The 26967-nt window shown below is 50.6% G+C and overlaps 1 protein-coding gene across 8 annotated transcripts in view; it reads left to right on the top strand.

Annotated features, from left to right (window-relative positions):
• The window catches only part of COL6A3 (collagen type VI alpha 3 chain), a 90486-nt gene that overhangs the window by 51951 nt on the left and 11568 nt on the right, over nucleotides 1-26967 (top strand). For all 8 annotated transcript variants that reach the window (XM_043876787.1, XM_043876790.1, XM_043876789.1 and 5 more), the window contains 25 exons: nucleotides 516-587; nucleotides 1354-1380; nucleotides 1471-1515; nucleotides 1636-1689; nucleotides 2138-2200; nucleotides 2843-2908; nucleotides 3323-3376; nucleotides 5631-5666; nucleotides 6266-6328; nucleotides 7048-7110; nucleotides 8398-8460; nucleotides 9339-9401; nucleotides 11293-11343; nucleotides 11540-11575; nucleotides 12182-12244; nucleotides 13401-13463; nucleotides 14682-14714; nucleotides 14798-14834; nucleotides 14936-14947; nucleotides 15047-15540; nucleotides 17351-17447; nucleotides 18209-18907; nucleotides 20104-20206; nucleotides 23236-24044; nucleotides 25708-25971. In XM_043876787.1, coding sequence (XP_043732722.1) covers nucleotides 516-587; nucleotides 1354-1380; nucleotides 1471-1515; nucleotides 1636-1689; nucleotides 2138-2200; nucleotides 2843-2908; nucleotides 3323-3376; nucleotides 5631-5666; nucleotides 6266-6328; nucleotides 7048-7110; nucleotides 8398-8460; nucleotides 9339-9401; nucleotides 11293-11343; nucleotides 11540-11575; nucleotides 12182-12244; nucleotides 13401-13463; nucleotides 14682-14714; nucleotides 14798-14834; nucleotides 14936-14947; nucleotides 15047-15540; nucleotides 17351-17447; nucleotides 18209-18907; nucleotides 20104-20206; nucleotides 23236-24044; nucleotides 25708-25971 — 3430 coding nt within the window. The remainder of the gene's footprint in view (nucleotides 1-515; nucleotides 588-1353; nucleotides 1381-1470; nucleotides 1516-1635; nucleotides 1690-2137; nucleotides 2201-2842; nucleotides 2909-3322; nucleotides 3377-5630; nucleotides 5667-6265; nucleotides 6329-7047; nucleotides 7111-8397; nucleotides 8461-9338; nucleotides 9402-11292; nucleotides 11344-11539; nucleotides 11576-12181; nucleotides 12245-13400; nucleotides 13464-14681; nucleotides 14715-14797; nucleotides 14835-14935; nucleotides 14948-15046; nucleotides 15541-17350; nucleotides 17448-18208; nucleotides 18908-20103; nucleotides 20207-23235; nucleotides 24045-25707; nucleotides 25972-26967) is intronic.

Raw genomic sequence — 26967 nt, 5'->3', positions numbered from 1 at the left:
AGCCTTCGGATGGAGATAGAGAGCTCCTGGTGGGGATAGAGAGGTCTGGGGTGGGGATAGAGAGCTCCTGGTGGGGATAGAGAGCCCCAGTGGGAGGACTGGAAGGTCCTTCCAGGAAGGACAAAGGTCTGGAAGGACTGGAAGCCACAAAGTTCCCATCGGAAGAGCCGGGTGTCAGCGCTGGGCCTGGACCTCACTGGAGAGCTGAAACCAGGGACCACACTGAGGAGCAGCCAGCCTGAGGGTCCTCCATGGGGCCCAGTCCTCACCAGACCCAGTACCCAGGCCTGCTCATACTCTACCCACAAGGAGCTGCCCTGTGCTGCTGACTGCCCCGTCCGTCTCCCTCTGGGGCAGGGACCTGCCGGTTCCAGGCCCAGTGCAGGGAGGCTGGAGCCCGCCTGGCACATCACCCATCAGCCCCGCTAGTGCAGGCCCTCCTCGGGGATGCCCGCTCAGTGGACGCACACGCCGAGAAGTTCCAACCTGCAGAACCCCTTTCTGTCTCCCCGCAGGGTGAGCGCGGTCCTCCTGGCGTGAACGGCACTCAAGGTTTCCAGGGCTGCCCCGGGCAGAGAGGAGTCAAGGTAGAGTGTGGGTGCCCCTCAGTGTGGGGAGGGGACCCCTGCAGCCCTGCACGTGTGCAGAAGGGAGACAGCTCCTCCCAGCGCCTCCTGGGTGAGGGGGATGCCCGCCTGGCTTCTCTGCTTAGCACTGGGCAGCCAGTGGCCTCTCATGGAGGGGGCCCCGGGCCTGGCGGGCTCAGGAGCACAGGCAGAGTTGGGAAGGGAGCCTGAGGTTGGAGAGACAAGTTGTCTGTGGCAGTGTGAAGCGACCAGCAGGCACTGACCAGCACAGAGAGACCCTGGGCTGGGCAGAGAGAGGACCAGTGCCCAGTCTTTAGAGCCCCGGACCTGGGGGGCGGGGGTGAGGGAAATGGGGGGTGGAGATTGGGAGAGGACTCTCACGCTGGAAGTTCCTGCGTGTGAGATACTTGAATCAAGGGCGGATGAATATCCTCCTCCATCTGCTGGAGTTTGGGAGCCAATGTCAAGGGACCAGCCCCCACACTTGGTGCTACGAAGGGGCCTCCTCGGAGCCCCTGCCCCTGGCCTGCGGCCCCCTGCTCCCAAGGAGGCCAACAACACCCACGTGCTCAGGTCCAGGCAGGTTAGCATTATGGTCCCCTTGTGATGGAGAGAAAGTTATCCAAACAGATGAATCTCTAACACTGAAATTTTAGACCCCGCCCTTCATGCTGGGGACGGGGAGGGGGCAGCCCTTAGCCTACTCTGGCCTACCCTCTCCAGCCTCCAGGAAGGAGCTCATATTCCTTCTTCCCTTCCTTTCCAGGGCTCTCGTGGATTCCCGGGAGAGAAGGTACTTCAGCCTGGTTTTCTTTGTATATTTAAAACTTTCCCAGTATTCTGCCAGATTTTGCACTCACTCATGCATCTTGTCTCTTGACAGGGTGAATTAGGAGAGATTGGACTGGACGGTCTTGATGGTGAAGATGTAAGCGAGTTTCCACTCTTAAGTCCAAACTGCGCTTGGGCCGGAAGATCCCGGTGACTAATCCATCAGTCTACGGTAGACATTGCGCCAGGAGTGACATTTTATTGTTGTCTTTGGCAGGGTGACAAAGGACTGCCCGGTACTTCTGGAGAGAAAGGGAGTCCAGGAAGGAGGGTAAGCATATGTCTGTAGTGTGGCTGTCCTGGAAAAGCGACAAACATTTCACTCAGCGATGATTTCTTTTACTTGTGCATAAGAATGCTTCCTCTGGGCAGCCTTCCTTGACCTCCTCTTGGGGTGTGTTCTTGGCATCTCCTAGGTCCCCTGTCAGTCATGACATGCTTATGTTGTCTTTTCTTGTTTGGAAAGTATGTCCCATGGGGCGAGACCTGAGTGTGTTTTGTTGAAATAAATCCCCAGCGCCTGGTACAGTGTGGGTCCCCATAAGTACCTGTGGGTTACCTGAAATGCTTGGAGGTAGTTTTCCCTTTGTGGCAAATGAGTAAATGGTAAATGCTGGAACACTGTTCAGTTTAAGATTTGTGATGGGAAGAATGCCATTTTGAGGGTGAGATGAAAATGTGAGACTAATTCTCAGGCTCTGCTTGTGGTTTTTATTTAGGGTGACAAAGGACCCAAAGGAGATAAAGGCGAGAGAGGTGATGTCGGGATCAGAGGCGACCCGGTAAGGGGAACTAACTCTTCATCACTGATACAAGATTTGAGTCTGGGGAAAGGGGGTGTGGGGAGAAGTGGGTTGAAAGTAAGGATTTCACTGTTGAAATTGCTTTAAAGTATGCTGGCGAAATACGTGGTTTGTCCTTTTCTTAGAATTTTGGGGTGGCTGGAGATGTCTCTGCTCTCTGACTGCAAAATAATTCTTTGCAAAGCCTCTCCTATTAAGACCAAAGAAGCTTCCCTAAAGTGTGGTCTCGGGACTCTTCAAGTTTGGGTTGGAGAAAGAGGAGAGTTTATAGCTTTCCTGTTTTATGGGGCTATAAAACCAGTCAGCAAGTGACCACTACTCGGCCAGCCTCTTGGGGTCCTGACAGGACGAGGCATGTGTGAGCCTGGCTACCGTCCTCCCCGGGAGAAGGAACAGGAAGGGAGAGCCATCACCCCCGACCCCGTTTGGGGCTCAGAGCGATTGCTGACCCCACAAGCTCTGTTGGGTGGGGTGGGCATTACTGAAACAGGATGCGGCTGAAGTGCCTGGGTTGCAGGCGTTGCTGCTATTTTCCTGGTCCCAGGCCCCCTGCAGCAGTGGCTTTCTATATGTGCATATAGAGTGCACATGTGACTTATTGCCCACCTGTGCTCCTTTCAGGGCAATTCAGGACAGGACAGCCAGCAGAGAGGAGCCAAAGGAGAAACCGGAGACATCGGCCCCATGGTACAGTGCTCTGCACACTTAGACCCTCCCTGCGCTGCGGGCCTGGGGGACTGGCCTCGCACTGGGTCATCGCCAGCCCTGGGGGCCGTGGACAGGGGCCTTGAGGCTGTGGGTGCACAGGGTTGAGGTCGGGAGCAGAAGCCAGAAGCCAGCTTGAGAGGGGGTCTCTGAGGGGAACCCAAATGGCCTCTCCCAAGAGGGGCTTCTTCTTGGCAGAGTTGGTGCCTCCTAGATGTTTCCAGAAAGTCAAGCCAAAGCCTCGTGGGGGGCAGAGGGCACCTGTGTCTGAGGCACCCCGGTGTGGGCGACCAGCCCGCTCTGTATGCATCCCCGTCCCCCGGCGACTTGGGCAGAATTTGAGTTACACTTTCTTCTTTGCAGAGAATCTTACATCAGTTTTCTTTCCCACGCCAGGGTCTCCCTGGGAGAGACGGGGTGCCTGGAGGGCCTGGAGAACCCGGGAAAAGCGTGAGTGTCTCTTGGGGCTTAGCGGGGGGCTTTGCAGTATTTACCTAACTCTGCCAGACTTCCTACTGGGGCTACTGAGCAACTTTTTATTGGGGGAATTAAGGGATTTTGGAAACCACCTGTTGCTACTTCTACATATCCTTTGTCATTATAATTTTCTCTTGACCCACTCCCAGTCTGCTTCCCTCCTGCTCCCAAAACAGATTAAAGTATAAAGTCACTCAGTCCTGTCCGTCTTTTTGGGACCCTGTGGACTGTAGCCTGCCAGGCCCTCCTGTCCATGGGATTCTCCAAGCAAGAGAGACTCTCCCACTGGAGTGGGTTGCCATGCTGTTCTCCAAAACAGACCAAACAGACACTTTAAAAAGTAATATCTTTGCTGCTTTCAAATATTCAGCCAGGCTTTATCCCACTGAATAATTAAAAAATCCAAACAGAAATACAGAAAGAGTGAGGGGATTAGGGGCAGGGAGGCAGACGGGGAGTATGTTTATTTTGTTTGGTAATTGTTTGTTGCTCTTCCGCTGCTGTAAGTCAAGCAGTGAAACCAGAGCCAGTTTTCCAGTGAAATGCTTCTCGCAGTTGCTTTTCCAAGACATTTCAGAAATGCCTGTTGCAGACTGCTCACTGCCTCGTCTTTGTCTTGTTGAAGAATTGCTGAGGTCAGAGGGGGATGGATGATCACTGGGAAGCCATTTGAATGCTTCCAGGGCCCAGGGGGGTCCATGGAGCTTGGACCCCCTAGCTGGGAGAAGATGGTCCAGAAGCTTGTGAATCCTTGGTCAGTTTAGGGTGCCGGTGGGTGCCCGAGACAGGTGTTTGCTCAGCATCTCACTGGGTTCGGTGGTGGCGAGGGTTGAGACCTGGACCCCCTCAGCCGTGTCCCTGGGGCAGTCACGCTGCGGGATCCGCAGGCGGATCACCCGAGGGTGTGTGCTGACGGGGACTTTAAAAAGAAACGACTCTTACCTGTAAGCAGATCACATGCTATGGGCATCACCTTACTTTTAACATTCGGAAGAAAACTTAAATTTTGAAAACTGCTCTCTTAAAAGTCTCGAGTATAATTTTTGAGTAATACTGTTGATCTGCACAATGGAAAGCAGTGAGGAAACACTCCACTGTTGTGCTGTCCGGATTTGTGAACAGAGCCCAGACTTGTTTCCATGATGAGCATAGAATTCAGTTGTAATTCTAAGCATGGGTAGAAACTCAGGGTTTGAGTTCAGTGCGGTCAAGTTGGGACTTCTGTTAGGAGCTCCCAAGTGAGGCTCATGCTGAGATGAAAGATGTCCTCCCCTGGGCTGCCTCCCGTCCCATGTGGCCCGAGCACAGGTGACCTCTGGTCATACTCAGGGATGACTCTGTGAGGAGCGAGCAGATTGCTACCCTGTGGAGGCGTGGCCTGGCTGCACCTGTCCCACCCGTCCACACTTCATCCCTAGAAGGAGGCCCAGGTCTTCACTAGAGAAGCTGCCATTGCAGTGAGTCACAGCAGAGCGGTGGCCCCAGATCACTGGGCTGGTCCACGGGGGGCAGTGGACGTGGTTCTTGGGTTGAGGAAGCAGACGGGCCGTGCCCGTCACAGGCTGGCTGATTACAGGCTCTGGAATTCCACCTCCTAACCTCTCAAAGAGGTATCCAGGAAGGGTGCCCACCCCAAACCTTTCCACCAAAGAGGAAGGAATCACGAGGTGGGACTTACTGGAGTACTCGCAAGCGCGCCCACATTTATTTGAACTAAGGTTCGCTTCTGGAGCATCAGGGAAGATGCTGCCAAGTCTTGAGCCCAAACCGAGACAGCCGGGCTTTTAAGTCGATGCACATGCACTTCGGACACTTTACTTAACCGAGTGTGTGTTATAGTTGGCCGGGACAGTGTGGAGAGTCTGGGGCTTCCTTCCATTATAATTGCCGTCTTACCTCTCCCTCCAGTTAGGAAAATGCAAGAAAAATAGTCAGGTCGGCATTCCTGTTTTCTTGAAACTGGCTGGGGCCACGTAGCCTGAGGACTCCTTGTTTTGCTTGGCAGGTCTGAAGTCCTTCTCAAATCTTCCATTTAGATGATTGACAAGGGCAGCGTGGGAGCACAGCTTTCCCTCGGGGAGGGTGGGGCGGGGGGTGGGGTGGGGAAGGTGTTACTTCGTGAGAGTTTCCTGCGGGCCGGTAGGCACAGCGTCTGGCTCCCAGCGGGTGTGGTGAAGGTGCCCAGCCTCCCTGCCTCCCCTTCACAGTTTGTGTGGTTTCTCCCCAGGGCGGCTTTGGCCGAAGGGGACCAGCAGGAGCTAAGGTAAAGCCTCTCCGTCACCGCCTCCTTGATGTCATCACTGCATAACTCACCGCGGGCTCCCAGGGGCTGGCCCCCCGTCCCACCCTGAAATTAAGAGGGACTCTCTCTTTCGCCATCAAGGCTTGTGGCTCCAAGAGCAGCTTTCCTACCATCTCCTTGAATTTAGCCTTTTCTGCAAAGGCTTGGGAAAATCATGATGACCCAGTGAGAATGATTATCAAAATGAAAGTGGCCGTGGGAACGGCGGGTGGGGGAGAAGGGAATGGGAAAGAGGCAGAAGGCTGCGTCCTCGGCGTCTCCTGCCGGGGAACCCGCTTACTGGCCTTGGTGGCTCTGCCTGTCAGCTGTCTCTGCGAGACAGGTGTGGGCTGAAATAGCTTCATGTCAGGAAGTCTTCTTGAGGAAAAGGTGAGATGAGAGGGACAGTCGATTCTAAGGGTGCCAAGTGACAGCTGGCTCCGTGTGTCCAATGCCTTCCCTGGAGCTGCGGTGTCACTTCTGACCCCCCGGAGCAGCTGGGACGGTTCCCTGCGCCCTCCTCCAGATGTGACCGGAGCACCGGTGGCTGACCTCTCCCTTTCTCTTCTCTCCTCTCACAGGGCAACCAGGGCGGCCCTGGGCAGCAGGGCCCTGTGGGAGAGCAGGGGGCCAGAGGCGCGCAGGTCAGTACCCCGGCGTGCCCGCGTGTTCTGTGACACGTCCCCAGATGGCTTGCCGTTGTTGCTGTTTAGTAGTTAAGTTGTGTCCGACTCTTAGGACCCCGTGGACTGTGGCCCACCAGGCTCCTCTGTCCGTGGGATTCTCCAGGCAAGAATACTGGAGTGGATTGCCATTTCCTCCTCCGGGGGATCTTCCCAACCCAGGGATCAAACCTGCGTCTCTTGCATCTCCTGCATTGGCAGGCGGATTCTTTACCACTGAGCCACGTCTTACCATATATATTTTTTTTAATTGAGGTGACAGTTCTATAAAATTGAACAAAAAATTTAATCTTTTGAAGGACCATTTTGAGAGCATTCCCAGCGTTGCCCAAGCAGCGTCTCTATCAGGTTTCAAAACATGATTATTGCCCCTCAAGGAGACACTGTGCCCATTAAGCAGTCATGCCGCTCCCCCCAGCTCCTGGCAACCACCAATTCCCTTTCTGTCTTGGTGGACTGGCATCTTCTGAACCTTTTATATGCATGGAAGCATTTACCAGGTGGCCTTTTGTATCTGGCTTCCTTCACTTAACGTCACGTTTTTGAGGTTTAGCCACACTGTGGGCAGCGCTAGGGCGCCGTTTCTTCCGGTGCTGAGTAACCTCCCGTTGTGTGGACCCTGTGGTGGTCGTGGCGGGTCACCTCCACGCGGCGCTTACCTGGGCATCTTACTTTTTCAGGGTCCGCCTGGTCCCACCGGTCCTCCAGGCCTGATTGGTGAACAGGGCATTCCCGGACCTCGGGTAAGTCCGTTTTGATCCCTCTTTCGCTAAACGGCTAGCATGGATAGCCCATGTTTCATGGATGGTGGGACAGTAGACAGACCCCTCAGCCCTACACTTTCACAACACAGACATCAGTTCTCACAGTAACTGGCTCGTCTGCCCTGAGGAAGTTAAAGATGGTTTCTCTTGGTGCTCCTTGGGCTAAGTCCCAGTGGACATAGGCCGGGTGGGTGGTGAGCAAAGGAGGGATGGACCTCACTGCAGAAGTCTTAGGGTGGGTCTGCAGGAAGTCAGATGAATCTACTAAGATGCTCAGATTACACCATACTGCTGGAAATTGTTTCTGTGGTTCGATACTCTGTGTAAGGAAATTCCCCCACCCTTAAGTATGATGTGGAAGGTGGTCCTTAAACTCGCCACCACTGCAGACGTCAGCATCTGTCTCAGCTGTTAGCGATGATGAGCAGAAGCAGGTTGGTGTAGCCAGGAAGGGCCCGGGTGCCTCGCACTCCACACTTTGGTGCCCCTAGGGTCTGCTGTGATCCTGAGGGAGCCATCCTACTCTTTGTTACAGAAAATAGTCATGACTAATAAACCGGTGAAGCACTGACCCGAGGCTAGGTAAACGCCCAGAAGTGTTTTACAGGGGGCAGCCAGAACTTCGTGAGACCCGCTGTTTTTTTGGAAAGTCTTTCCTCAGTTTGAAATCTGATAGATACCTATTTTTAAAGCTTATGTGTTTTTTTTCTAACATGTATTTAAGCTCTGATTAGTCAAGACTTTTTTGATGGTGCAGAGGTGAGGTGAAACTCTTCAAATAGCAAGCAATACAAACAGCCATCACCATCTGGATTTGCTGGGCCCGGTGGGGTCATTTCTGGGCCCTGTGGGCTGCCCTGCATTTTTAGAGCTGTGTCCCTTTGTTGATCTCTTCTCTCACTTGATGTTTGAGTGTGTACAGGTTTCCACACCTGGAAAATCAGGTGCTTATGGGGAGGTGTGGAAAGTGAGAGGAGGGAATGCCATATACATCTGCCTGTTTGTCCCTAGTCGGTAACTCAGCAGGTGAACGTTAATTCCTGGGATGTGTACACATGTGTGAAAAGAGGTCACGCTCATAGTTTAGTTTGGCACAAGCCGTCTCCATGCGCATTTGCACGGGGGCCTCCAGGGCTGAAGTGGAAGAGGGCTGCAGGTTCTGACCTCCGCGCAGGGGCAGGATGGGGGCTGCAGGAGGTGGGATCGGACCCTTTGGCTTTGGAGGGGTGGGTGGCTCACTGCCTCTCTCCCCTCCTCCTGCTCCAGGGAAGCGGGGGAACTGCAGGTGCTCCTGGAGAACGCGGCAGAACCGGGCCCCTGGGAAGAAAGGTTTGTTTGGACAAGGGCAACACGTGTTTCTGGAGGCCAGGGCCTCCCCCCACCCCGACCCGACACCCCGTCCCGGCTCCCTCGTCTGTCAGTCTGTCCGGCTGCTTGGTGTGCACATCCTTCTCCTCCCCTCTGGCCTCTTCCGCCCGGCCTCCCCTGCTGACAGCGGCTGGGCCGGCGGGATCACCGTCCCCACCTCGAGGGTGCGCAGTGGATTGGTGTGTATTCGCGTAGCTAGGACACCAGCCACTCCTGGCCTGCCGCATCTTTCCGAGTCCAGGCTTGTGAGGATGGTTCAGGGAGCCCAGGACACATTGGCAGCCCCAAGGACTGCCTCCGGACGCTCCAAGTGTTCTCCAGATGGGCCAGCAACCCCGCTGGCCACATGCAGCTGGTCCAAGGGCCCCAGAGCCTGGCGGCCTTGGGTAACAGCACCTTGCTGGATGCAGGCTGACGGTCCGCAAGCCCCGGGGAGAACTGCTGTCCTTTATCCGAGAGGCAGCATTTCTCAGGGAGAGCAGTGAGTTCGGGCGACTCAGCCTTGCCTCTCTGCCCTGGGTGGGGCCTCGAGGTTTCACTGCTGACTCCACACCGCCCTCTTTCCTGTGCTTGCCTCTCTCTCCTCCCCTCCTCCCCGGCAGCCTGTCCCCTTGCTGTGATGACGGAAAGAGCAAGCATATAAGCCTGCCTGGATTCTCTTCCAGGAGTTCACGCATGAACCCTGCAATGTAAAATACTCACTAACCTCGAAATCTAAAAGGTGAAGCTAGCAGCTGCGGCAACCTACCAGTGACATCACCCAGAGCAAGCACAGGGCCTGAAACCAGAGTTTGAGTCGTCCCAGACCCTGGCGTCTCAGCCCCGTTTCTCATGTCTAGGGTGAGCCCGGAAATCCAGGACCTAAGGGGAGCATCGGGAACCGGGGTCCTCGCGGGGAGACGGTAAGGTCGCCACGTGCACAGGGCCCAGGCTTCTGTCGACTCTGCTGAGATGCTTGGGGAGCAGGGAGTTGGGCCTTGGGCTGGGCTGGGCTTTGTCATTGCTGCTTGGGTTGGTTCCATGCAGAGACAGCTTGATAGCTGCTTCTTACGTTACTGCGGATGTGATTGAAAATAGTGAAGCTTGGTGCTTATGAGTTTCTAAATGTTTCTTATTTCATTGGAGGGGTAGTGAATAAAGGCAGTTTTTCTAGGTTTTTTTCCTGAGGAATGAATGTGGTGGTGTCTTGACCCTCGAACCACCTTCATTTCAGGTCTTGCAAATGCTTTTCAAGTCCGACTAGATGGAGCTTTTCTGTAAAGAAATAAATGTCCTTGGTTTAAAATGGAGTGAGCTTTGATAAGATCTCAGTTCAGACTGAAACAGTTTGTTTTGAATGAGATATGAAAGTGAAAGTGTTAGTTGCTCACTCCTGTCTGATTCTTTGCGACCCCATGGACTGTAGCCTGCCAGGCTCCTCTTGCCATAGAATTATCCAGGCAAGAAGACTGGAGTGGGTTGCCATTTCCTTCTCCGGGGGATCTTCCCAACCCAGGGATCGAACTCGGGTCTTCTGCATTGGCAGCCAGGTTCATTACCGTCTGAACCACCAGGGAAGGAATGAGATATCCCAGAATGGAAATTCTTACTTTGAGAATTCATTTTAAAAATATTTAAAAATCCTCTAACTGCTCACTTACAATAATGTTGTAACATAGGTTTCTATCTAGGAAAAAAAAAAATCTCCGGCACATTGGGGAGTTTCCTAAGATGAGTTATGACACCTAAATACTACATACACGGGCCAGGTTGATCTGACCCATGATCCCAAAGCTTGAAAATATTTTTCTTGTGTTTGTAATTTCTCTATAGTGAATGGCAATTTAGAAATCCATTGCTATTACTTAGTCCCAGAAGCAGAGGGGAAAAGTAAAATCAAACTTTAAAAACTACTCAAATCATTGAAAAAAAAAATCTCTTCCTGATTCTGTTTCTATTAATTTGGGGCAATAACTCTTTAGTTATTTAAAACTGTAAATTAACTAAGGAGCATGTTCTGCATGTGTTTTAGAGATATTATTGTATATTTCATGTACATTCTTCTAATTCTTTTGAAATAATGAACAGTGTCCAGTTCAGAGAGGCCCCCAGGAGAGGGTGATAGGGACAAATCTCCGAGTACAGGGAAATGGGTTTTGGGAAGAAAGGAAATCTAGAGGCAAGACCTGGAAGGAAGTGAAGGGGCACCCAGGAGAGGGGAGCAGGGGCTGAGCAAAGAAGACTCAGGAAGGTGTAGATTGAGTCCCATGTTCCTTCTTTTAAATAGAATCAAAACTCATGGGGCTTCCCTGGTGGCTCAGTGGTAAAGAATTTGCTTGCCAACACAGGAGATGGGAGTTCAACCCCTGGGTTGGGAAGATCCCCTGAGGAAGAAATGGTATTCTTTCCTGGGAAATCCCATGGACAGAGAAGCTCGGTGGGCTACAATCCATGGGGTTGAAAAAGAGTTGGACATGACTTAGCAACTAAACCAACAACAACAAAGACTCATAGATCCATAGGTCAAGGTGACCTTCAAGAGTCCTGTCAACTCTAAGATTCCCTGGCTCCATGACTCTGATTCTACATCCAAACAGCATCGCTACCAATAGCTCGTAGCAGTTTTCTACATTGTAGTCCATGAAGCTCACCCACCTATAGACACTGTCTAGTTTGCACTGAAGGATGGGTGGGTGTAGGAACTTTTCCCTCAACTGTACCTTATTTGATGCACCGCTCAGGGCTTTAGACAAAGAAGGTCGTGGAGTGCCTGACAGGGTCTCCTGGAGTAATGCTGTCTTTCTACTCTTTCAGGGAGATGATGGGCGAGATGGAGTTGGCAGTGAAGGACGCAGAGGCAAGAAAGTATGTGTCTGCTGAGGATTCTTGAACTTCTAACATGTTGTAGTTTTAAAGATTTATCTCGCAAAATTTAATTGTAATATGGTGAACTTTTTCTCTTGGTGACATTGGATCTATTTCTTTTCTGCTTGAGAATAATTTATGTTAGATGATTTTAAGATGGGACCCAAATGTTGAGTCATTTATTTATCTTTTATAGGGAGAAAGAGGATTCCCTGGATACCCAGGTCCAAAGGTAAGCATTCCCCTAGTGGGTAAACATTTTCATTGTTTTGAATGAGTCTGATGGGACCATGGCTGAAGGTCGCCACATCTTGGGTCTAGTCATGGGTCAGACACTAACTGAGTGACCCTGGGAAAGACCCAGCTTCTCTAAGACCCTCCCTCATCAGTCAGATGAAGATGACAATATGCACTTGGTGTGGCGCTTGTGAGGATTAAATGAAATGACACTGCAATCAAATATAAACTTTAAGATGCTATAATCTATATGCATGCATGCATGCATGCATGCTAAGTCGCTTCAGTCATGTCTGACTCTGTGGGACCCCATGGATAGCAGCCCACCAGGCTCCTCCATCCACAGGATTCTCTAGACGAGAACACTGGAGTGGGTTGCCATTTCCTTTTCCAATAATCTATATAATGCTGTCATTAATGTGAATTCTAAGTTCAATAAGCTTAGACTAAGTCTGCACTGGTAACTCAGTGGAAAAGTCCATCAGAGTTCAGCCAAATCCATTTGGCTGCCCTGGGAAGTGTGGTTCAGAGGTCCCCAGGGACCCTCAGCTGGACTTGCCACTCCAGAGCTTAATGTGCTGCTTCCTGGCTGTCTTCCCAGGGCAATCCTGGTGAGCCAGGGACAGACGGACCCCCGGGACCCAAAGGCATCAGAGGCCGAAGGGTAAGTTTGCCTGCCCCTTGGCTGAAGGTGCAGAACCAGATCCTTCGTGGCGGCCTGAACCCTGCAGGCTCCGTTGCTTCTTTCAGAGTTACCCTTCTTCGCTTGTAACCCGACCGGAGATTGTAGGGGTGGGAGTGGAGGAATCCTAACCCTAGACTGACGTCCTCCTGACCCCCTGCTGTTGTGTTAGTGCTGTCTCCTTTTGGATATGCTCCCCTTGCAGGGAGGTCTGCAGGGCCCCCTCCTCTGATACACCTCATGGGTCACTAGTCCACGGTCCACTCCACGCATGGCACCAGGGGACTGAAGTCTCGAATGAGTGACGTTGAAGGTCTGTGTCGACACAGTTGGCCATGCCCACTGGATGTTGCAGACAGGATTTCATGAGATGCATGAAGTGCTCACCAGGGTTCCAGGCTAGGATCGAGCAAGGCTGAGACCATGTATTCCCCTGTCTCCCCATTGTGCTAAGACTCCTCTTTTTAAGCTACTTTTTGTTGTGTATTTCTCTCCCTAAAGGATATTTACTCATCCTCTTAAGATTGCACTGAGTCTTGAGTTAGCAATTTGTGACCTAGAAACAGGTAAAGGCTTCTAACAGGTATTTTTAGCTTAAAATACAGTTAAATCCATAATTATCCTGTTAATTTGCAGGATATTTACTCATCCTCTTAAGATTGCACTGAGTCTTGAGTTAGCAATTTGTGACCTAGAAACAGGTAAAGGCTTCTAACAGGTATTTTTAGCTTAAAATACAGTTAAATCCATAATTATCCTGTTAATTTGCTCAGTGAGGACATTCAAATTAGATCATTTACTACTCACGATGGTGTTTGAAAACATTGGATTGGTTCTCTACATTGAAGAGTGAGCTAATGGTTTGTCAATTACTAATTTCTTACACGTCCATAGTGGTCTTATTAAAGGTTCTCAGGCCCACATCTTCTCCCCTTGACCTGCCGGAGAACAGAGTTTGGGGAGATGCACTCTGTTTTGTTAGGGCCACTTGTCCCTACACTGAAGGTCTCTTAAAATGAGAGATTCCTTTGGAGATGGGGGACGTTGGACAAGATCACATCTACCATCCCATCCAACTGCAGGAACTGAGAATTCTCCATTTTCTGTCACAACAGAGTCATGTTTATTCTGCTTCTAGGGAAACTCAGGACCTCCAGGGATAGCTGGACAGAAGGGAGACCCCGGTTACCCAGGACCATCTGTAAGTACCTATCCATTTCCAGTCAAGCTGCCTGAGGGCTGGGAGCCTTACACATGGTCCTTGAAGACTTTCCACTATCTCCTTTCCTTACGAAAGAGTTGTCTGCATTTTTGTTATTTATTTACTTTTTAACCAGTTCCCTTTTGAAATCACAATGAAGAAAAGACTTTTTGAATTTTAGAGTACAAAGACAATGGTAAAGCAAGTTTCACATGAAATTCTGTAATCCAGGGTGCATTGTAAGTTGCCTTTAAAATTTCCTAGTGTAGGTTTTGAGGTTTGTGTAGAGGGCAAAGAAAAGTAAACACATCTGAATACTCCTTGATTGCATCTTGAGGAGGGAGTTTAGTATAGATCTCGGTTTGGGGGAGACTCCTTTTGGGCTATAAAATCCTCAGGGGATTCATAGTTGAAACCCTACTAGTGACTTGCCACCTGGAACCATGAGGGCACCCTTCTCCAGCACTTAGACATCCTTCATTACAAATGTCTTTGTTTCCTTGCTTGAATTTCTCCCGGTACTGTCTCCTGACATTGAAATTGATGAGGTTCAAAGAAGAGTGGGGAAGATAACGCAGGAAGGAAGATAATCCCTGGAAGGACATGTTAAAGGGTTGGGCTGGTTGAACCCAGGAGAAGGAGGCAGAGTCAGGGGTTTAATGGAGGGGGGCCTTTAACGGGCGAGGATTAGTCCAGTGACAGTGGGAGGCGAGCAGGTGCAGCTGGACGGAAAGATGCTGGCTAGCTGCGAGAGGACGGCCTGACCCTCGGCAGCCACATGCTGGGATGAGATGTCGAGGGCAGCCGTGGGTGTGTCCTGGGGGTGGAATCCAGCCAGCATGCTCAGACCTGGAGCCTCAAGGTAGCTCTGTTGACTCCTGGGTGTCCCTCCTGCGACAGGACGTGGGAAGCCTAGGGGTGGAGTTGGGGGGAAGGCAGATCTTTTCTCCTGGGAGAAGGGGCGTTTGGACCCAAGCTCAAATATGTGGTTTACCGTGATTTGTGGTGAGCATCCTGGTTTCCAGGGTGCGGGGCTGTTAACCTCAACCGGAGATCCTTCTGCCTCTTTTGTTCTTGGAGCAGTTAAGTTAAAGTTAGAGGGAGAGCCTGTGGACGATGGAGACCAGTCAGGGACCCCGTCGTGCCCGGGCTCTTCCTCTGCAGACGCTCCACACCTGCGCATGTGCGGGGTCTCAGCTGCCCGTCCTTGTTTTGCAGGGTTATAAAGGCAGCAGAGGCGACTCGATGGACGTAAGTTGCATGCACACTGCCCGAGCCCTTGCCCTGTGAGCCTCCTGCCGCCCTCTTATGTCTTCTGTCCTTCCCTTTCTCAGCAATGTGCGCTGGTCCAGAGCATCAAAGATAAATGCCGTAAGTACGCTCTTTTCTGCCATCTGCACCGCACTTTTACTCTTGCGTGTGGAATCTGCACCTGGTGGACGTGGCTTTCACGCTGCTCTGTTCTTTTCCAGCTTGCTGTTACGGTAAGTTATCTCGATGACTGGACTTCCTTCTGAGGGAAGCAGAAGACCCCTTTTCTCGTAAGTAGTGTGTCTGTGAACCCCCCACCCCACTTCCCACAGGGCCCCTGGAGTGCCCCGTCTTCCCGACGGAGCTGGCCTTCGCCTTGGACACCTCCGAGGGGGTCACCCAGGACACGTTCAGCAGGATGAGGGAGGTGGTCCTCAAGATTCTGGACGACCTGACGATCGCCGAGAGCAACTGCCCGCGGGGGGCCCGCGTGGCCGTGGTCACCTACAACAACGAGGTCACCACGGAGATCCGCTTTGCCGACTCCAGGAAGAAGTCCGTCCTCCTGGACAAGATCAAGAACCTGCAGGTGTCGCTGACCTCCAAGCAGCAGAGCCTGGAAACCGCCATGTCCTTCGTGGCCAGAAACACGTTTAAGCGGGTGCGGAACGGGTTCCTGATGAGGAAGGTGGCGGTGTTCTTCAGCAACAAGCCCACGAGGGCGTCCCCGCAGCTCCGGGAGGCTGTGATCAAGCTCTCGGATGCCGGGATCACACCCTTGTTCCTCACGAGTCAGGAGGACCGGCAGCTGATCAACGCCCTGCAGGTCTGTGTTCCAGGCATCTTGGGCTCTGAGAAGGCACTCGGGCACATCCGTGCCCAAATCCGAGACTGTTTTGTACCCTATAGCTTCTCAAAGCATCTAGATGAGGCTGGTATCCAAACTGGGATTTCTAGAACAGCCTGATGTCTCTGGCACTAGCGGGACATCCAAGTGCCTGTGACTTATTCCCACCGGGTCCCTCCTTGAATCTTGGAAGAGACGCTTCCAGGCTGACCCTGGGAGCCCTCCCTCCCCTAGGGACATCAGCTAGCCAGCCCCCAGACTGCATCCCTGTTCAGGCGTTTCTCAGCCAGGCTGCCATCTAACAATTAAACAAGTCATTTAAACAAAGAACAAGGAAGCTTTAGCTTCCACCTGAGAAGCAGCTAAGTACGCCCTTGTCGTTTGCTTAAATAACTTGTATAATTATTATAATGATGTATACATATAAAATAATTGATTAATCAATCAATCAGCCTTTGCTCAGTGCTGATTCTGGTTGTGCTGTCCAGGATGGGTGGGTGATGGTCAAGAAGGGAAACAGTGGGACCAGGATCTTGGCTCTAGTTTTAGTTCAGTCACCTTCTGGCTTCAAGTCACTAAAAGTAACATGGCCCTTGCCCTGACTTCTCTGTGGCTCAGGTTTCTCAGCTGCAGCAGATGCAGAGGGGCGAGCTGGTCTCTGAAAACTTCCCTTCCAAACCAAGCATTCTATGGTTTTATCACGGCCATGTCAGCCAGGGAGAGTTGGGTCCCTGGTGCCATCCCTCAGGGTTTGTTCTGCCAGACTTCAGGCCAGGTTGAGCACCAAGTATTGGGATTGGGTCTCTGCCTTGGGTTTACCAGCTGTGTGTTCCTATTAGGGTCTCGTGTATGTACATCTCCCCTTATGAGGGCCAGGTGATCCAGAACCACACATGTTCCTTTTTATCTGTTTATTTACTGACCTCACTGGGTCTTTGCTACTGTGCACGGGCTCCCTCTAGTTGCAGTGCTTGGGCTTCTCAGTGCAGTGGCTTCTTTTGTTCCAAAGCATGGGTTCTAGGTGCACAGGCTCAGTACTTGGGGCACACAGGTTTAGTTGCCCTGAGGCATGTGGGATCTTCCCAGACCAGGGATTGAACCTGAGTCCCCCTGCATTGACAGGCAGATTCTTAACCATTGGACCACCAGGGAAGTCCCACCATGCATGTTTCTCAAAAGCACAGTTTCAGGCAGCTCAAAAAGTCAGTTATTCTTTCATTCAATTATTCATAAAATAAATCATTACTGATGGTGTGTCAGAGGCTGTGATGGGAAGGACTTTTTGAATCTTCTGGAAGTGATTGCTTGTTTTGTCATTAAATCCCTTTCTGGACCTGGGCACATGAGAGAGGGATGGAGCCAACACTGGCCAGCTGCTGTTATTGTCGCTAGAAATAACGATTAACATTGAGGTCCCTGCTGTTTGCTGGAGGCTATACCAGGCACTTTAGCTTCATTATCTAATTTAATCCTCCAAATAACTTCATGGGAATCTACCATTAATCCCAGATTGCAGCAGAGGAAACTGAATTCTAGAGAAATTAAGTAACTTTTCTTCAGGTCCAGCAGAGAGTGGAGGAGAGAGGTTTGAACTCCAGCTCATCTCATTGGAAGAAAACCTATGCTTTTCTATTATAATCAGTGCCTTCCTTCCTAACCCCACTTCCTAAGAAAGAGAAGCTATTGGGGGATTATTTAATTGATGTGACTCTAATGTTTTCTTCAGCTGTATTCTCAAATGGTAACGTCTAGTATATTCCTCCTGAACATTTATTTTTGTTTAAAACAGATCAATAACACAGCGGTGGGCCATGCCCTTGTCCTTCCTGCTGGCGGAGACCTCACGGACTTCTTGAAGAATGTCCTGACTTGTCATGTCTGCTTGGGTAAGGTGCTTCTCCAAGAGGAAAGCCTGTCCAGCTGCAATTGCGAAACACACCATCCACAGGGGACACTGAGTGAATAATCACCATCTGTACAAAAAGCCTGAGTTAAACCAAGATTCAGATGGCCCCGTATTTACCAGTGTAAATGCTGCATATGTAGTTTCCATGCTTGAAGCTGACTCCCCCCAGACAGAGCCTCTCTCTGTTAAGAGAGCGTTGGGTTCCATAGGCAATAAAGGAGCAAGTGGGCTCTGCTTATGTTTCGACCTTGGAGTCCAGAATTTAATAATCTGGCTTTGTGACTTTCTGGAAAACACTCTTCAGGGAGTGGCAAAGAAGTAAGGTATTTTTCTTTCCTTCCCCCCTTTTTTCACTCTTTCGTTATGCCAAAAGTGTTAGTTGCTCAGTCGTGTCTGACTCTTTGTGACCCCATGGACTGTAGCCTGCCAAACTCCTCTGTCCATGGGATTCTCCAGGCAAGAATACTGGAGTGGGTTGCTATGCCCTCCTCCAAGGGATCTTCCTGACCTGTGGATCGAACCCAAAGCCATATTAAAAAGGATTTTCGCTTACTGATTGGTTTCCCCTGGTAAGTGTTAGGTGATGAAAAACTGAAATCTGGCCACAGTAATGTCAGCAAGGTATACATAGGTTTCTACATTATGTGACAGTTTTAATGACCCCCAGACCCCCTGCAGACTGATGGGCAGTTTCTCACTCTGAGAGTGACAGAATAAACAGGCTGCCGCGCTTCTTTGTAGACATCTGCAACATCGACCCATCCTGTGGATTCGGCAGCTGGAGGCCTTCCTTCCGGGACCGGAGGGCAGCAGGCAGCGACGTGGACATCGACATGGCTTTCATCTTAGACAGCTCCGAGTCCACCACCCCGTTCCAGTTCAACGAGATGAGGAAGTACATCGAGTACCTGGTCCGACAGCTGGACGTGAGCCCGGACCCCAAGGCCTCCCAGCACTTGGCCCGCGTGGCGGTGGTACAGCATGCGCCCTACGAGGCGGTGGACAACGCCAGCGTGCCGCCTGTGAAGGTGGAGTTCTCCCTGACCGACTATGGCTCCAAGGAGAAGCTGCTGGCCTTCCTCGGCAGCAGGGTCACCCAGCTGCAGGGGACCAGGGCCTTGGGCCGCGCCATCGACTACACTGTCGAGCACATCTTTGAAAGTGCGCCCAACCCCCGGGACCTGAAGATCGTGGTGCTGATGCTGACGGGCGAGGTGCAGAAGCAGCAGCTGGAGGAGGCCCAGAGAGCCATCCTGCAGGCCAAATGCAAAGGCTACTTCTTCGTGATCCTGGGCATTGGCAGGAAGGTGAACGTCAAGGAGCTGTACAGCTCTGCCAGTGAGCCCAACGACGTCTTCTTCAAGCTGGTGGACAAGTCGACCGAGCTCAACGAGGAGCCCCTAATGCGCTTCGGGAGGCTGCTGCCGTCCTTCGTCAGCAGTGAGTCCTGTGTGCCCTCGGCCCTGGGGATGGGCCCGTGGGTTTGGGAATGATAGCTAGTGTGCCCCCGTCGACCCGTCCATTTACTCGGCTAGTGTCTATTGGCATCTCCCACATCCCAGACACACTGGTAGGAGCTGTGGAATCCTGCCTTCTTTCACTTGTTTGTTCAACCAGACTTGGCCAGGCTTCTCCCAGCCATAGACTGTGCTCCTGGGGCTTAATGGCCGAGGCGGGCACAAGGGTCAAGTGCACATTTATTAAGCATGACAGTAAGTATGCTGGTATGTCACATTGAAGTGTGTCCCGAGGGGGACCAGGGAAGCTTCTAGAGGGAGCAGAATTGATCTGATCTTACCCCCAACCGCACACTTGGCTGCTTCCGAGCCTTTGCTGTTGCGGCTCTCCCTGCTTGAAATGCTCTCCACCCTGCTTCAGCAGTGAATCCATGTTCATCTTCAGAAATTCCCTCCACGTGCCCCTTCTCACTGGGATGCTCCGCACTCCCAAGGCTTGAGCATCATTCATCTTGATGCTGTACTTGGCACATCTGTTACATGGCCTCTTGTCATTCATTTCTGGATCTGTGGTCTCTGTAGACCACACGTCCTGGAGGAGGTGTATCATTCACCACTGCCTTGTCCAGAGTCAGCACAGGAAAGTCTTACAAACAAGGGAGCTTTTTAAAGTATACACTCCCCCCCCCGCCATAAAATTTTAGGGAAAAAAAATGTAAAGCAAAGCCAGGCCGGCAAGTTCATGCAGGGGTCACTATTCCTGTCTTCAGAAGTTTAAAAACAGAAGCTTCGTTAAATAGCATTGAGAAAATGTTGACAGTAATGTCCACATTGTAAATGTTGATTCTAATTTGATGTTCAAGAGCTTGGAGCTTGTTTAGCTCTGCACTTGATTTCTCTTCTATCCTGTCTCCCTGCACATTGAGTAAATGTTACCTTTAACTTAATCACCCAAATATTGCCAAATAGAAGATCCTGATTTAAGATGCTTCATGGACTGAGGACCGTTATGCTTCATGTTTCAAATCACTGAATTTAGATCATCTGGAAGAATGAGTGAATTCAACAAATATTTATGGACTACCATATACATGATCCATTTAACTCCTTAGCAGAGTAATTTTAATTTGCATGTGGTTCACATGCACTTTAATTTTTTTTTTTTCTGTTTTTCCCTAGGTAAAGATGCTTTCTACCTGTCCCCAGATATCAGGAAACAGTGTGATTGGTTCCAAGCAGACCAACCAGCAAAGAATCTCCTGCAGTTTGGTTACAAACAGATGTAAGTGATTATAATAAGTGTCTCAGAAGCTAGAGTGCTAGAGGGCATACACAGGTCCTTTAGCCAAAAGATAACTTTATGGGGTGAGGATGCTGAAATCCAGAAAAACGTGACTTCCCAAAGGTCATGTGGAGCATTTCAGGAGAAGAATCTGTTGTCTCCTTTATTTTTTGCTGTGTAACAAACTACCTGAAACTTAGTGGTTGACAATAACAACTATTTAATTTGCAATTCTGTGGGCTGGTGAGTTTTGTTTGGGCTCAGCTGGGCAGTTCTTCTGGCCTCTAAGGGGCTCATTTACATGCTTGTGATCAGCTGCTGGTTGGCAGATAGACTGATGGTCTAGGGTGGTCTAACGTGGGTGACTCATCTCTGCTCGATGTGGCAGGCCTGGGTTTGTGCCCAAGGAGACTGGGCAGGGTTCCAAGAGAGAAGACGGAGGTGGGCAAGCCCCCCGAGGTCCAGGCTGGAGCTGGCACACTGTTACCTGGGCTCCGCTCTACCGGCTAAAGCCTGTCCAAAGCCAGCCTTGTGAGATTCAAGAGTAGGGACCTGGACCTGCTGGGGAGACCTGCCCCATCACACTGTTAAGGGCATGGGTGTGGAGAAAGGTGGGCTGCTGGGCCATTTGTCCCAACAGTCTAACTGGTGTGCCGTGATTTCCTATAGAAGGGTTAGACATATGAAGCAAAAAATGGACTCCAGTCTTCTTAAAATGATTAATGCTGTCCTGGCATAGGTGACGGTGGTGACAAAAGGAGGCGACGTGTATGACCTCCTGGAAAGAGCCATCAAGGGGTTGGGAGGGGGGTGGGGCTGCGGTGCTCACGGTGATGCTGGCCGCTTGGCACACGCTCTGTGGGCTTATGTCCAGCGCCATCACTGATGCCAGATCCAGGAGCAGAGAGGAGGGCAGTGTGGCCGTGTGACGGGGGCGCTGCAAAGGGGGACATGTGACAGGAATTGGGGCGAGGCACTGTGCCAGCAGTTCATGCTCCCCAAGAGAGGATGGAAGTGTCACACTTTGGGGGAAAGGGAGGTTTTGACTGTTGAGTCCCAATGAGATGCAGATTCCAATTAGCCTTGCAGAGTGACTTCCTGGCTTCTCCTGGCTGACCCCCAGGTGACCTCCTCCTACCACCTTTATGTACTTCTCTCTGCGCCCCTTAACTCCGTCAGCTCTTGCCTCTGTCCTCAGAGGGAGCACTTTATGTCAGCCTCAGTTCAGTTCAGTTGCTCAGTCGTGTCTGACTCTTTGTGACCCCATGGACTGCAGCATGCCGGGCTTCCCTGTCCATCACCAACTCCCAAATCTTGCTCAAACTCATGTCCCTCGAGTCAGTGATGCCATCCAACCATCTCATCCTCTGTCGTCCCCTTCTCCTCCTGCCTTTAGTCTTTCTCAGCATCAGGGTCTTTTCTAATGAGTCAACTCTTTGCATCAGGTGGCCAAAGTTTTGGAGTTTCAGCTTCAGCATCAGTCCTTCCAGTGAATATTCAGGACTGATCTCCTTTAGGATGGACTGGTTGGATCTCCTTGCAGTCCAAGGGACTCTCAAGAGTCTTCTCTAACACCACAGTTCAAAAGCATCAATTTTACGTCGCTCTGTATTCTTTATGATCCAACACTCACACCCATAGATGACTACTGGAAAAACCATAGCTTTGACTAGACGGACCCTTCTCAGCAAAGTAATGTCTCTGCTTTTTAACACACTGACTAGGTTTGTCTTAGCTTTTCTTCCAAGGAGAAAGTGTCTGCAGTGATTTTGGAGCCCCCCAAAATAAAGTCTTTCACTCTTTCCATTGTTTCCTCATCTATTTGCCATGAAGTGATGGGACTAGATGCCACGATCTTGGTTTTATGAATGCTGAGTTTTAAGCCAACTTTTTCCCTCTCCTCTTTCACTTTCATCGAGATGCTCTTTAGTTCCTCTTCATTTTCTGCCATAAGGGTAAAAGCGTGGTAAGCCTGGGAAGTTGAATGTCATTGCTAATCCAACAGTGACCCTCCTCTGGTGCTGTGATGCTCATCTTGCTCGATCTAGGTCCACAGGTTCTATTTTTCTAGCCTTTTAATATGATCTGTCTAATTTCCCTCAAATATTCCATCATGTTGGCTCAACTTTATCTTTAGGAAAACAGAATGAACAAAGCAACCTAGTGTTTGAAGTTCTATGATATCAACTTGAACAAAATATACTGTATATGCCATATAGCGTGACACTTCTATAACACAGTAATGATCATCTCAGTGCAGGAAACGAACAAAATTGGGTCTGTGATGTCATGTCTGCTGGTTATGTTGGTATTCTTTTTAAAGATTCAGAATAAATTAAGAAATTGTGAGAGAAATAACCACACACACAATTAGTACAAACAAAAATACACAGTGAATACTGGGACTGAACTTATATGTCAACTTTGTAGTTTTCCAGCTCAACACAACATCTTGTTGCATGGATACCTTCTTATAATGAGAGTAGCTGTTAAATGATCTTAGTTTTTGGTGTGTCTTTTTCAGTTGGTCAGTTTTTATAATTAGTTTGTTGTTGTTCAGTTGCTAAGTCATGCCTAACTCTTTCTGCCCCTATGGATTATAACATGCCAGGCTTCTCTGTGCTCCACTATCTCCTGGAATTTAGAGTATTATTTACATATTATTTTATTTTTATTATTCATTATTGACAAGTGCTATTATAATGACAATATTTATTTTTGTTTCTTTACTCTCTCCCTGGTTTTATTTTATAAATTGAAAATAAGATGAAAAGTATAGTTATAGCACAATTGAGGTTTCACTTTTAATAATTCTGTTTTTTATATGCTGTTCAGTGTCTTTTTTGTGGCACAGATCCTAAAAGGACAAATTTAGTATATGTAATGTTATATGTAGTATATGTAAACTACTGCATGTGTTTTGCTGAGAGAGCATATTTTACATAGCACATGGAATTATGTCTTTGTCTGTTTTAAATGGCAGGAGAAAATAGGTACGAGTCAAAATAACATTTAATATATTTTAACAGAAATGTTCCGAATAATGTTACTTCAAGTCCTACATCCAAACTGGTGACCACAACAAAGCCAGTGATCACCACCACCAAACCAGTAACAGTGGTGAACCTGCCAGCCTCAAAGCCAGCTGCCACGAGACCTGTGGCTGAGAGACCCGCAGCTGGGAGATCTGTGGCCACCAAGAATGACAGTGCCAAGCCCGTGGCCACCAAGACCGAGGCCACCAAGATGGAAGCTGCCAGACCTGTGGCCACCAAGGCTGAGGCTGCAAAACCCATGGCCACCAAGACCGACAGTGCCAGTTCCATGGCCACCAAGACCGAGGCCACCAAGATGGAAGCTGCCAAACCTGTGGCCATGGCTGACAGTGCCAAGCCCACAGCCACCAAGACTGAAGCTGCCAAACCTGTGGCCACCAGGGCTGAGGCTGCAAAACCCATGGCCACCAAGACCGACAGTGCCAGTTCCATGGCCACCAAGACCGAGGCCACCAAGATGGAAGCTGCCAAACCTGTGGCCATGGCTGACAGTGCCAAGCCCACAGCCACCAAGACTGAAGCTGCCAAACCTGTGGCCACCAGGGCTGAGGCTGCAAAACCCATGGCCACCAAGACTGAGGCCACCAAACCTGTGGCTGCCAGGCCCGAGGCTGCAAAGACAGACATGGCCAGACCTGCAGTGGCCGCGAAGCCTGCAGCAGCCAAACCTGCCCCTGCCAGACCCCCCGCTGCCGCCAGATCCATGGCCACGAGGTCTGAGGCCCCCAGGCCCCAGGCGGCCAAACTGGCTGCCAGCAGGCCCGCCACAGCTAGGCCCGTGGGTAAGAAAGCCGCCTGCTTGTGCTGTTCTCATTTACTGTGTCCAGGGTTGGTCCCCAGAGCCTGTTACAAAGCAAAGCAGACACAGTCCTTGATCTGGGATCTGACATCTAGATGAAGTATCTTGAAAGGTGCTGATCTGAGCATGGAATTACCAGAACATCGCTTATTTTCTATATTCAAAAGCAATCTTTCTCTCCCCTGCCCTACACCCAGTGAGGCTGATAAGTTCCATGCAAAGAGCAAGTGAAATAAATCCCTGCACCTCTGCTGCCTGTTTTCCCACTCCCCACCCTAACCCCAAGCCTGCATCAGGTGAGCTCAGGAGTGACCCATTCTCTCCGGGATTTAGCATGTGGCCATCCCCCACCCCAGCTGGAGATGCAGTTGTCTTAGGCTAAAGGGATAAGTTCTAAGCTGATGTAGAGTTTTAGACCCCACTGAGGGAGTGAGAGAAGGATAAAGCCTGTAGTCAGCTCTTAGGCAGTGAGAAAGATGTTTCTAGGCTTTAGTTCTGGAGCTAGACCTCCCTCCCTTAGAATATGACCCCCAAAGATCTGGCTGGAGCTTTGCAGTTAACAGGCCTTGTCCCCGCTGTGAAGCTCATACCCACAGAAGAGAAGCCCAAGCTTTGTGCTGTGGCCACCTTGGGGCGTTTTGTTTAGCAAAGAGGAAACTTAGAGCCAGATGATCAGTCTGTCTCCGCAGGCTGGACTGCATGCTGGTGCTGCCCCAGGGAAGAGTGCGTTCCAGGCTGGGTTAGATTATCAGGGGCCGGTGGGCTTCACGGGACTCAGACTGTGGTGTTTTATTTTTCCCTCAGAGAAGACACTTAGAAATTCCTTTGGAGTCACAAACTGAGTTGATAAGTGAAGGCAGGATGTTTGTGCTCCTGAAAAAGTGGACATTGTTTGCACTTTGTGAACAGAGAGAGAGCAGGGATTCCTTCAAAGAATTTCAGGTCGTGCATTAAAGTTCCATGATGTATATTTAATAGACTGTAAATTAGGGAGATTATTCTATCTTGAAGATTTCAGATTAAGCACGCTGGACCGTGCATGTTCAAAGTATCTTCTTAATTGATTTTCAACAGAAAAAAAAAAAAAAAAGGTAGTTTTATACCTGGTGGATGAATGATGAGATTTTTGATCACTGTGAATTTCACATTTCGCATATGCTGGTAGTTACAACATCAGTATTTCTCAGGGGCTTAAATGAGAAATTATTCCTCTGCCTCCCCTAAGCTTCAGATCAACTGTCTACTGGTACATCTCTTTCAGATTTCATCTCTGGCCTATGTGTTACAGTCATTTAGGGTTTTACTTTTTATCAATTAATTTTTAAAAGATTTTTTTTAATTAAGATCATTTTAAAAATTGTGTATTTATTTGATTTTGCCTGTGCTGGGTCTTCGTTGATGCCAGGGCTCTTCTCTGGTTGCAGTGAGCAGGGGCTCCCCTTGAGTTATGGTGCACGGTTTCTTATTGCCTTTAGTAGCTGTGACGCACCGGTTTAGTAGCCCCTCGGCATGTGGGATCTTCCCGGACCAGGGATCGAACCTGTGTCTCTTGCACCGACAGGCGGATTCTTAGCCACTGCGCTCCCAGGGAAGGCCCTGGGGTTGTATTGTATCTCATGCTCTCTACACCCTGCTCTGTTCCGCAGTGAAGGCACCCCGCGAGGTCCACGTGTCCGAGGTCACAGAGAACAGCGCCAAGCTGCACTGGGAGAGGCCCGAGCCCCCCAGCCCTTACTTATACAACCTCACCGTCACCTCGGCCCACGATCAGGCCGTGGTTCTGAAGCAGAACCTCACTGTCACGGACCGCGTCATCGGGGGCCTGCTCCCCGGGCAGACTTACCACGTCACGGTGATCTGCTCCCTGAGGTCTCAGGTCAGAGCCATCTACCAAGGCAGCTTCAGCACGAGTAAGTGCACGGTCACCTTTAAGGAGAGTCGGTACCCCTCTCTGCACAGGATATCAAAACAGGGTGGTCAGGGGAGCAATTCTCATTCATGGACCTTGTCCTGAAAAACAGCAACAAGGTTACAATGAGATCCTGCTTGTACCCAACTTGATAAATTAACACAACGGAAACCAGCGGTTCCTTGTGAACTATTGCCCTGCTTTTGGAGTCCTGGGCTACTTGGTGGAGGAAACCTGGTCCACGTGGCCGGAGTGTACCCCTTCCCAGGGAGGAAGAAAATGCCCGCGGAACCTAGCTGGGTCTCGGCCACCTGCTGGGCCTGAGCGTCAGAAGCACGTTTCCATGTTCAGTGAAACGTAGGAAGCATCCAGGGAGCCCCCTTGGAGTCTCACCATCCCAGGGGCGCGGGACGTCCGCAGCCCTGCAGACAGGGCACCGGCGCGCCCGCCCCTGGGCCTGCGGCGCCCCACACTGCCCTCTGCTGTGCCCGTCATCCCTGTGCTGCCCTGGGGTTTGCCCGTGCATGCTTTCCCAGTCTCTGTTCAGTACCCCTGCCCCACCCCCCAAGTTGTCCTGGACCCCACCCTCACCCCGACTCTCTTCGACCCCTGCTGCTCCTGGGACGTGGCCGGGGAGGCTCCCACTCTTTTCTCCTGGGCCAGTGTCATTCATATCAAGGAACTATGAGTGGGGGGTGGGAAATTCTCATCCGTTAGCATGCACGCAGAAAGATGTGAGTCCAAAGACCATTCAGCCCCAGGGCTCTATTTCCTAGGACGGAAACAGCAGAGGTTATGTGGAAACTGTGAGGATCTGTTCCAAGATCAGAGGTTTTCTCTGTTTACTTGTTGAGATGAATCAGGCATGCAGATAACAGACAGAAGTCATGTGTTTAGAGACTTTTTGGGGCTCTGTGTTTCAGTGGCCCACCCTTGCCTAAGACACGATCCAGAAAAGCAAGCCTGCCTCAGTCTCTAAGGGTTCCTCACCCTTTCA

Source organism: Cervus elaphus, chromosome 20 (genome assembly GCF_910594005.1).
Source record: "Cervus elaphus chromosome 20, mCerEla1.1, whole genome shotgun sequence".
NCBI classification, from domain to species: domain Eukaryota; kingdom Metazoa; phylum Chordata; class Mammalia; order Artiodactyla; family Cervidae; genus Cervus; species Cervus elaphus.
Note: the sequence above shows the minus strand (reverse complement) of the source record. Positions and strands in the feature narration are given on the sequence as shown.